This window comes from Physcomitrium patens, chromosome 4, assembly GCF_059467195.1.
Source record: "Physcomitrium patens ecotype Gransden chromosome 4, ASM5946719v1, whole genome shotgun sequence".
In the NCBI taxonomy this organism is placed as follows: Eukaryota; Viridiplantae; Streptophyta; class Bryopsida; order Funariales; family Funariaceae; genus Physcomitrium; species Physcomitrium patens.
In genome coordinates, this window is record NC_143413.1 from 2,341,882 (window position 1) to 2,353,115 (window position 11,234).

Sequence of the window (11,234 nt, forward strand, 5' to 3'; positions counted from 1 at the left end):
TAATCTCAAGACTCACTAACTCGATAGCAAAATAAAGTAGGAAAACAAGGCTCTTCAATAAAGGGATCAAAGGCTAGTATTAAGAATAATTGTTGTTTCTTAGAGACAAATGGCATGGCTTCAAAAAATTATCAAAAGAGTCAACTAGTGTATTTAATGGGTCAAATAAGAAGATAGTCATATCAAATGATTATAGATTGTCTCTCTACAAAAAATTATATCTTGAGTGGGATTATTGATTGATTTGGGATTAAAAATTAGGTAATCAAAGTACAAAGTATATATCTTATAGATGACTAAGAGAATGTATTGGATGATATATCTGAAGAAGAAATCTTGAGGTTGAGTGTCATCTATGCCTGAAGAAAAAAAATGATGATAACAAAGCTTAAATATGATGTTATCCTTCATATGCTATAGTTAAAGGTGGAAAATAAGTAAGTTGATTGGCTAGCAAGGATAGTCTCTTTCAAAGTTGGTGGACGCAAGGTGACTCTTTATACCTCCATATCAAATGAGGTAGAAAAAATGAACTGCAGCTAAAGGCTTATTTGTAAAGGTGACATTTATAAAGAAGCAAAAACAACATAAGCAATCGATATAAATATATTGTCATTCCAAATCTTGCTTCAATGGTAGGAAAGATAATTGAAGGAGTAGAATAGGCAGAGCAATTCATATGTAAATATCAGGATGTCTTTCCAATCAATTTATCTAGTGGTGTCCTGCTTGATCAAAGTACCTTCTTCTAAATAGAACTATTCTTTAGGGCCAAATTAACAAGTCGGCAAATTTATTACCTAATATTAAATAAAATTGAAGAGTTGCAAAAGACATTGGACAAACTCTTAGAAAAGGGCCTCATTTGAAAAAGCATGTTGCTATGAGGAGCTCTTGTATTCTTTGTACTCAAAAAAGATGGTAGACTTTAGCTTTGTATTGACTATTGAGGCCTTAATAAGCAAGCTGTGAAGAATGCATATCTATTTCTATTCATGGATAATCTTCTTAATTAACTTCAAGGTGTGACCATCTTTAATAAATTAAATCTTTAGAGTAGCTATTAATAAACATCTATTGCAAAAGAAGATATAAAAAAGACAACATTTTGTATGTACTATAGATATTTTCAATGGCTTTTTTAACCTTTTGGCTTCATTAATGCTCCAGTCTCTTTCATAGATCACATGAATAAATTGTTTTGAGACTTTTTGAATAAGTATATAGTTGTTTTCATTGATGATATCCTAGTCTATAATAAAACATTTGAGGAGCATGAACAACATTTATAGGAAGTGTTGTGTTGGTTATGAGATAGTCACTTCTATTATAAGAAATTAAAGTATAAACTTTAGAAGTTAAAGGTTACTTTTTTAGGACATATTGTGTCTTTTGAAGGAGTGCACATGAAGCAAGATAAGGTAAAAGTGGTGGAAGATTGGCCAACCTTCAAAGATGCTTTCAAAGTTCGCTCATTCGTAGGCCTTGTTAGATATTATTACAGTTTTGTTTGGCAATTTGCACATATTATTGCCTCATTTAAAAGCCTATTAGATAAGAGTACCCTACTTGAATAAAAACTAGAGCAAAAAAGGACCTTTGATAAGTTAAAAGAGACACTCATAACTACTCTAATATTGCAATCCTATGATCCCAATATTTCGTGCATATTTGACATTGATACTTTTGACTTTATTATTGGTACAATCTTTCAACAAGACTTTGTTAGGGGCCTTCAACATATAGTATATAAATTATGCAAACTCGAAAAGATAGACCACAATTATTCTACATATAATCAAGAGCAATTAGCAATTGTACATGCCACAAAAGTATTGCGACACTATCTATTGAAAAAGCTAGTGACTCTTTGGATTAACCATTAGCCCTTGCTATTCAATTTGCATCTAAAAAATATAAAATCACAACATCATTTTTGAAAAAAACAATTGTAGCTCTTTGACATTCACCTTGAGTATAAGCAATGGCGACAACACACCATATTAGACACCTTATCGCAAAGATCAGACTTGAAGCTCAAATCAAAGGACAAGGCAAAAGTTGCTACCATTATTAGTATCATTTCAAACCTAACCAGAGGAGTGGAATAGAAAGAAGCTATGCATTAAGATTCTTATTTCAAGATGATTATTAATTGATTGATTGAAGGTAGATAATAAACAATATTAAGATTACTATCTTATTGATGGCTTGCTCTATTTCAAGAAGCGGATTTATATACCTGACAATACTATACTCTAGATATGCATATTTTAAGAAGAACATGACATTCTAATATTTAGACATCTAGGGCATGAGAAGACTCTAGAATGGATCTCAAGGATATAGTTTTGGATAGGTTTGAATCATAATGTTTAAGATTTTATGCACTCTTGCAAGTCATGCCAATGTAATAAAGCACACAACATAATATCTCTTCGGTTATTGCAGCCAATTCTACTACTTATGACACATTGTAACTAGATAACCATAGATCTCATTATGTGTTTATAGTAGACGTCTCACAATCACATTATCGTTGTTGTTTTTATAGATTGACTCTTGAAATAACTTCACTTGGTTGAGATGCACTCTAATATTGATCCTCTAGCATTTATATGGATCTTCTTTGATATTGTCTTTTGTCACAATAGATTATTTTATATCATCATTTTAAATTGAGATCTACGCTTTACAAAAAGTCTCTGCCATATTTTATTCAAGCTAGTGGATACATGACTTCTCATATCTACAGCCTTTTATTATAAAACAAATAGAAAAATGGAACATGCAAATTGAACCTTGGAAGATATAATACATACATTTATGGTGGTTCACCATAATGATTGTAATGAATATTTGACATCCTTGGAGTTTATTTATAATGATAGTATTTAAGTAAGTACCAATCTTTCAACATTCTTTTTTAACATCATTCAATATCCAAGTACGCTAATAACTCTATATTGTCACATTGACACCAACAACTTGGCAACAGAAGAATTTATACAATGGCTTACAATGGCCTTGCAAAAAGTATGGCACTGCCTCATTATTATATAGAATCGATAGAAGCAATATGCGGATAACCATCGATAATATAAGATCTTTCTAGAGAATGACTAGGTATTACTCTCTAATGCCAACTTTCCACTTGTTACATCAATGCAAGTCCGTAAGTTGGCACTTTAATAGCTTGGATCTTTCTACATTCTTATAATGATTTTTGATGTTGAATACTGCTTTGAGCTTTCACAACATATTCAAGTCCATTTAATCTTCCATGTTTTGTAATTTAAAGAGGTTCATACTAAACGAAGGTACTTTTTGGACCAATATCAACCACCACTACTACCATTGGTTGTGATTGATGACTAATAAGAATATGAAGTAGATAGCATTTGAGAGCATTGCTACATTTTCTATTGCAATGGATGTCTACAACTTCAGTACAAAGTCCTCTAGAAAGGTTATTCCATCTATGATGCAATGTAGAAATTTGCACAGAATCTCATCTATTATCAAGAAAAAATTTGGAAATACAATCGAGAACAAAACAATGACATTCTGCATTAATGAAAGAGGATTAACTATTACAGGGTATAGATAAGATATTCATATTGTTGACGCATAGAAATAAGTGGTTGGAGCCATTTTTAAGAAGTTTCTTGAAGTTTTTAGAATATGGGCTAAATTGATGATATATGTAGGACTTACTATAGAATATTCTAAAATGGGCTTATTGTAATTATCTACATGAAGCTTACTATTAAGAATATTTTAAAAAGTTCCACAATGATTGGATAAAGTATAAATAAGACTAGCGAAGGCCATTTGGATATCTAGTCAAGTATATCTTTGATCTTTTTTATTAATAAAGTTTGGTTTTGCATTTATTTTTTGTTCAATTATATTCTATTATTTTTTATTTTTTTTGTCTTTTATGTTCTATTTTGTTTAATTATATTCAATTTTGTTTTGGTCTGTGTTGTCTTATATTGTGATTGGATTTATATTGCAATGGATCCAAAGGATTTTAGATCTTAGAAAGAGTCCAATTTGGTTTTTATATTGTAATTTTTTATAGTATGTAAAAATCAACTAAAATAGATAATATATTTATAAGTATTGATGTACTCTAGAGTGATTAGTAGATTAATATAAAGAGATTTGATGTAAGAAAATTTATTTTGAGGTTTACCTATGTTGATTATAGTATTTAAATTGTATAGGATTTAGATATTTAGTATAAAATTTAAGAAAAAGATTGGGACTCAAAGATGAAGATCCAAACCTCTAAATAACTTATTTGGAGGGATGAAAGTAAGGTATGGATTTATGAAGGCTAAAAGTAAAGATCTTCATTTTTATTGGTCAAAGGCCATATCCAATAGGCATTCAACAAGTTGTCTGCAACCATAATAAGGATTTTGGTGACTTCAAAAGAAGTGTTTGAGAATTAAGAGTAAAAATTGTAAGATTTAGGATTTGAACTACAATTTGTATACAAATTTTAGAGGATTTGGAGTTAGGGTGATGAAGTTATAGCCATTTGAAGTTAAGGTATCTTTTTAAGATATGTTATTGCTATTTTAAAAATACAAGGAATTTTATGAAAAATATTGGAAATTGAAAGATACAACTACAAGGGCGATTTCAAGATCTATATCTTTTATAAAAGAATTTTTACATTTGGAGTTTTTATGAAGAAGTTATAGAGCATTGAAGACAGTGCATGTAATTTATAGGAAGTAAGTGAGTCATTTTGTTGCTAGCAATGGTTGGAGCCATATCTTAAATTTTCAGAGCAGTTTTTGGCTCAAAATTTTTAGAAGTGTGTGTTCTTAGGTTAAAAAGCTATATATTAAAGTTTTATAGTATTTTAGTACTTAATTTTTGAGATATGAAAAAAATTGCACCCAGGTATGTGTAAGTAAGGGTTTAAAGCTACTGTTAAGATCTTAGCAATATTTCAAGATCCGTAATAAATTTGCAATTGAAACTTATTTTAGTAGTTGTTAAAAGTACATCAGTACTTCATGTAAACATTTGGTTTTTTTGGACATTCCAATTGTGAGATCTAAGCTGTTGAAATTTGGAAAAAATTCACCTTAAGGATATACAAGGTTTTATAATATTTTTATCACATTTTTCGTGACCTTTGGTACTTAGGGCTTATGTATTGATGTAATTGATCCTATAGGGACAATTTTATATATTGACTTAGTATTTTTTATTTTTTTTATTTTTATTTTTTTATCTAGAAGCTTGATTGAACAATTAGTGATAGCCAGAAGCCCATTGCTTTTTTAAAATAAATTTTGTCTACCACGACACCATTTCATAAATTCTTTCAATCTTATCTTTTGAGTAGCTATTTATACTAAAATCTTTCTAAGTAAGAAAACAGATAAAACAAGAAAAAAAAATTAAAAAATCTTAGAACTTTTTATGGTAGAAAACTACATAACAAAAAAAATAAAAATAGATGTTTTTTTTTAAAGCAAGATATCTTTTTTTAAGAAGGTTGTGAATAGTAAGTAAAAATCTAATCATTTTTTTAAAGAGAATTTTTTTATTTTTTATTTTTAAGTATTTTATATTGATTTCTAAGAATGCTTTTTATTTTTTTTTAAAAACCATCTCTTTTAGATAATTCCAATATGAATATTCAAAAATAACATTATTCATATTATGTAGGAAAAAAATGTATTTTACTTTACTTTTTCCTCACTCAGACATTGGACTAATTTTTATAAATATAAATCCAATTTTAAGAGGCTTCTTGATTTCAACCAATCAAAACATTTAAAACTAAGGGCCTTTCGCCCTCTCCCTTTCATACAAAGTACTCTTAAGCCATTGTACAAATTATGGCCTCTTATTCTTTAATATTAAAAATTCAAACTATAGTATCATTTGATATTATGGAAAAAGTAATTATGTATTTTTATTTTTTTCTTCAAAGAATATACTTAATTTCACATTACAAAGATAACTTTTAGAAACCACAAATCTAGAAGAATAATACTTGAAGCATCAAATTGAACAATTTTGGGGCATATAGAGAAAATAAAAATCATGCTTGCACATAAACAAATATGTACAAATTGTCATATTACAGAGCAAATTTTTCTTTGCAACCAATTGCCTTAAAAGAATCATACCAACATCTGATGGAACCGATTTGAACTTTGATTAATACTGAATTTTCAAAACCATCATTATATAGTATATTTTACATATTAAAAATATAAATAATATAGTATCATCAATTAAACACATTATCATACAAAGTCCATCAATTTTAAAATGTTATTTCAAAAAAAATGGCATATTTGTGTATTATTTTTGTTTTTTGTTTTTTCATTTAATTTTTACTAAACAAATGTTTTGAACATAATTTAAATTTTTGTATATAAAATTTTTACATACTATAAATATAAAGTTCAAATGTGTTTACAACATTTATATTTTTTAATTAGTGTATACAAACACAATTCATTTAAATTTCCAACATTGAACAAAACAATTATTTTTTATTTATGTTTTAATCTTATTTTTGTAGAAAACTATATAAACTACAAAATACACTAGATTTCTAGCCATGTATACATGTATATGTGTGTTGTAGATATATAACGTTATAATTAGAATATTTCACAATCATCTAAATTTTCATGTAAAAATTCTGTATCATACTTTAGAGATATTCTTAATCTTCTTAATACTTTTATGATCTTCCAAGTCGTTTATATAAGGAAATGTTAAGATTTTGAATCTTCTATACTCAAAACCTCCATAGTATTCAAGGGTCTCCAAATTATTATTTTAACAATTTTCATTCTGCTTTTATGTAGAGTTTTATTTTGAAAATAGAATATTTTGTTCGAAATTGAATTACAATAAGTTATTGCAAAATATCTACCTCTCAATGTTTCTTTTAGTAGACTTTTTAATATTATTTTTTACTTGGAATGATCATACACATTATTCAGAATATGAGTTGATCAAACCTTAGAAAAAACAAGCAGACATGCATTAAGTAAAGCTCCACCAAATTTAGATTCGCAGAAACTACTGGATATTATTAAAACTAAATTATTGCACCTGGACAGTTGTAGTAGTGGACAACAAGTCACAAGATCTTCCACAGATCTTCACAATCCAACATATTGACAGTATATGCCAGAAAATTGTACCACAACAATAATAATACTTCTTTATTACACAAACCCAAAAAAACATAACATATAAAACAGAAGTTACATAGTTGAAGATACCATGACTATACCTCTCTCAACAATCAACAACAGTAACACAAGCACGTAACTTACCTCGTCAAAACTATTCCACATATGTTTCCTTTTCCCTTTCCTTTCCTTTCCTCCTCCTGACAAGAGATCACACTCCCCCATACTGGAATACATCAAGCAGAGAACTCTAGCAGATCTCGTATACACTACCCCACACCCAATGACATTTCTATAACTCTTCTATGTCATTGTTAATTCTACAACAGAGCTTTTTTTTCCTTTTTTTTTTCACACGAAACGGTGTATATTCTAGAACTCAGTTCTGACCTCAGTTTTATTTTAAACAAACCTGTAAAAGCCAAAACAGAACGTCACAGAAACAAAAGTCTAGAACCAAGCCTTAAACGAGGAGTTGCAATTTTGGGCCTCATTGTCTTCCAAAGCCATTTCAATGGTGCTGCTAGGATCACATTTCTTTGGCGCTCAGCTCGTCTGCCAAATTTCTCAGAAAATCCTGGTATGGTGATGCATGCGAGACGTAGACACCACCGAAACGAATTGCTGGGTTGGTGGAAGAATCTGTCGTCTTCAAATCGTTCAAGAGTTGATCCCAGCACCTGTCCCGGTCGTTCAGATTCAGGGGAAGCTCGTTCCTCGGAGGAAGACATTCCAAATCTTCGGCCAGCTTCCGCAACACCCTGGATAGTGGATTGGGGAGCCGAAATACACTGCCCGGCCTTAATATCTCCCAAATCGGAGCCCGCATCCGCTCCATCCAATCAATGTAGTCTTTACGGCCTCTGTTCACCGGCATGTCCGCCTTCATGAATATGTTGGAAGAAAAATCTAGAATGGCTGTCATATCATTGAATGCCCAATGTTAACGACCAGGGAGCCGACAGAGGACGTGAATTGAGAACATGCAACAGATGCACACGTGATGCGAAAAGAAGGGAAATGAGTTGACTGGAGACGGAGTCTTACGCTGCTCCGCGACCCTTACGGCTAATGCTCGTAACGCGTGAGAGTATGGCCATGTAGTCTTCACGTACACGCGGAGATCAGTGACTTCGCGACGATTGTTCTCCAAAATGTAAGTCATTTCGCTAGCCAGCTCTCTTAACCACACAGAATCCTCGACGGTGCGAGCCAGAGGAGAATCATGACCTGGTGAATAGACATTCAGTTCATCAGCAAGCTTGACCAAAAGCTTATAAGCGAAGGTCCTGTTAGGCACCTGCATGAAAGGGTCGAGATTTCCTTGTATCCATTCGATATAATGTTCGGCTGATATAAAAGGTGGAATCTCCATGTCGACGCCTAGCAAAAGAGGAACAGTTTGGGCCTCTGCTCACTCACCAGGAAAACCAACAGTTGTGTTAATTAAATGCACTAAAGCTTGGCACTTGCCATGTTGAACCACTTCACATTAAACATGATCGCAGACAAATCAGGCAAACCAGTGGGTACTAGAAAAGATAAGAAATCATTTGTATATATATATAAAAAAATATATCTTCTCAAAGAAATTTGGGTTTTTCTCCGACTCTGTATGGGTTCTTAGGAGCAGCAAAGAAGAAACGCCTCACCTATTGCGCGGAATCGATGGACCTCTTCGTGGTCTTGATCGAATTCCGGGTAAATAGCTCCGGGCAACCAGAGGGAAAAGTTTTCCGTGCCTCTCAGTACTAAATCGACAGACTCGAATTCCGTGTCCATGGCACCGCACTAGCGCACAACGGAATCCCGCCTCTAAACAAAATACAAAGCGACGGGTACGCGAGCACGAAACATACCCCCAAACACAGAAGCACGCAACCGCAACTCACAGCAGAATGGGGAGACAATCTCAGACCAGATCTCCCAGTTCCTATGAACTATGACAAACTCGTCTACAACTGATCATTCAGCCGAGACCGCTCCCCGTTCCTTCGCAAAGCTTGAGACCAACTCGACAACGAAGAGAAAAGACAGTGGGATCGTGTGTCCTTGACTCCGCAAAGGCACGTTTTCGAATAAGCACACAGTGTGGCATAGCGAGAGAGCAGCAACTAGAGTGTCGAAGGGGAGGATCACGAAATCTGAAGAGCCCTCTTCCAGAACCCAGCCTCAGGGTTCTGCAACACTCGCACGCGCACACACACACGCTCGAAGAAAGTACTAAGCAAACAAGGGAGCTCTCTTCGTCATATTTGGAGCATGGGCGTTTCTAGCGTCGCACCCTTGACCGTGGCCCGTGCCGGCCGGCCCTTCGCCCCAATTAAGCGATGCATGTGCAACGTAACAGGATAGATAGCCCATTACCATGATGTTAGTGTGTTTGGTAATTGGTAAGTGAGCGTGTATTGGCTGTTTACAAAAAGAGGGGCCATTAAAGAGGGGCTATTGCAGTTTAAATCTCAAAGATATAATTTGACATGTTTTTTATTTTTTAAAGATTTTTATGTTTCACTGATATTGTGAACAATTGGACTTGGTATGTCTAAATTATTAGTTATAACAAGGCCAATTTAAGGGCCTCTCCCATACCTACCTAAACCCCTACTTAACACACCAACTACCACTCAATTTTTAGATGGTTGTTTTGGATTTTTGGTTCACAAAAAACAATTCTCAGTAAAATGCTATAAGATAGCCAAGCCATTGTCAATCACCCTCCCCCATTTCCAACATATGGGGTGTGCTATTTCTTTGGCGACTAGATTTGACATTGATCAAAAGAGAATCTTTAGCTAAAACATTTATATAAATTTTATTTTTGGGCCAAATTGTGTAAAAACACTAAGAATCCTCCTGATTTCTATTTCCTTACACAGGAGTATTTTTTTCCATTTTTTACACATACTAGATATATGTTGAAATGATTAAGTTATTATAAATAGATTGTCTACCTAAGTTTCATTCTAAAGGATGTAGTTTGGCATGTGATTAAAGTTTCTTTTAATAGGTTTTATGATAGGGTTGATAAAGAAATATGTATGTTTAATATAACTTTTAAAATTTTAAACTACGATGTATAAATAAAATGTCTACAAAACTTTGTTTAATTTATTAGAAATCCAAAAATATTTTTTAATTTTTATACAATTTTTGATTCTCAAAAACATTCTAAGAATTTCACATGAATACTGTTGTTGAACATGAATGTTCCTATTTGGAAATATCACATATTTGGAAGGAGAATTTACATGAAAAGGTTACTTCCTTTAGAAGCATTTCACGTCAAATAGAAATAAATAATGTTTAATAGATAAATAAGAATCATGGAAAAAATTACTTTTTCTCGTTGGATAGGATTTCCCCAATCACGTTCTCTTCCCTGCCCTTCCCTGTATCGATATTAACGCACGTGTACAGACATTTAAGGATGATAATTAATATTCATTCGTCAAAACCCAATGTTCATTCATTCGACACATTCATTCAATGCACGACGCAGCATCGTAACGAACCGCTGATAAACATGTGGCACGAATAACTTGAAAATCTCCTGAAACTCGGAAGAAAGCAAAAAAAAATAATAAACGGTAAACAACGTAAACGGTGAGGCACGACGGTGAGGACCAAACCCTAACCATTGACGTCGTGGGCCTTTGGGATCTGATCCCCTGAACACTGGACTGCGACAGAGAATGTCCGCGCATTACTGGTTGCTTTTAAAAATCGATGTATGAGTCTCAGATACGACAATGTTGACCTGGCGCATTAAAGTCACCCGAAAGTCACAGATACGACAATGTTGACTCGGTGTTGATTCAACCGCCGTGACTTGTGGGTTTTCTATTCTGAGCATGGAAGAATTCAATTTCGCAGTTCATGTTTGTGGTTGCTCTTGGTTTGTGTATGTTTTGTAAGATTATTTATTTATTTATTTATTTATTCATTCAAAAATTAGATGGGTTTAGCATAAATTAGCATAAATCATATGTTAGATTTGTATATTTTGAGAATGACTGGAGTTGCTGCACCGTGTTTTGG

At 32.6% G+C, this 11,234-nt stretch overlaps 1 protein-coding gene across 1 annotated transcript; it reads right to left on the bottom strand.

The window, feature by feature from the left end:
* Window positions 1-7,196: 7,196 nt before the first annotated feature.
* Window positions 7,197-9,409, bottom strand: LOC112281920 (uncharacterized). Its single transcript, XM_024518955.3, has 3 exons — window positions 8,846-9,409; window positions 8,241-8,603; window positions 7,197-8,111 (listed from the first exon to the last, which is right to left on the bottom strand). Exons 1-3 carry the CDS (start codon window positions 8,973-8,975, stop codon window positions 7,723-7,725), a joined length of 882 nt encoding a protein of 293 aa, XP_024374723.1. The 5' UTR covers window positions 8,976-9,409; the 3' UTR covers window positions 7,197-7,722.
* Between the last annotated feature and the right edge of the window lie 1,825 nt (window positions 9,410-11,234).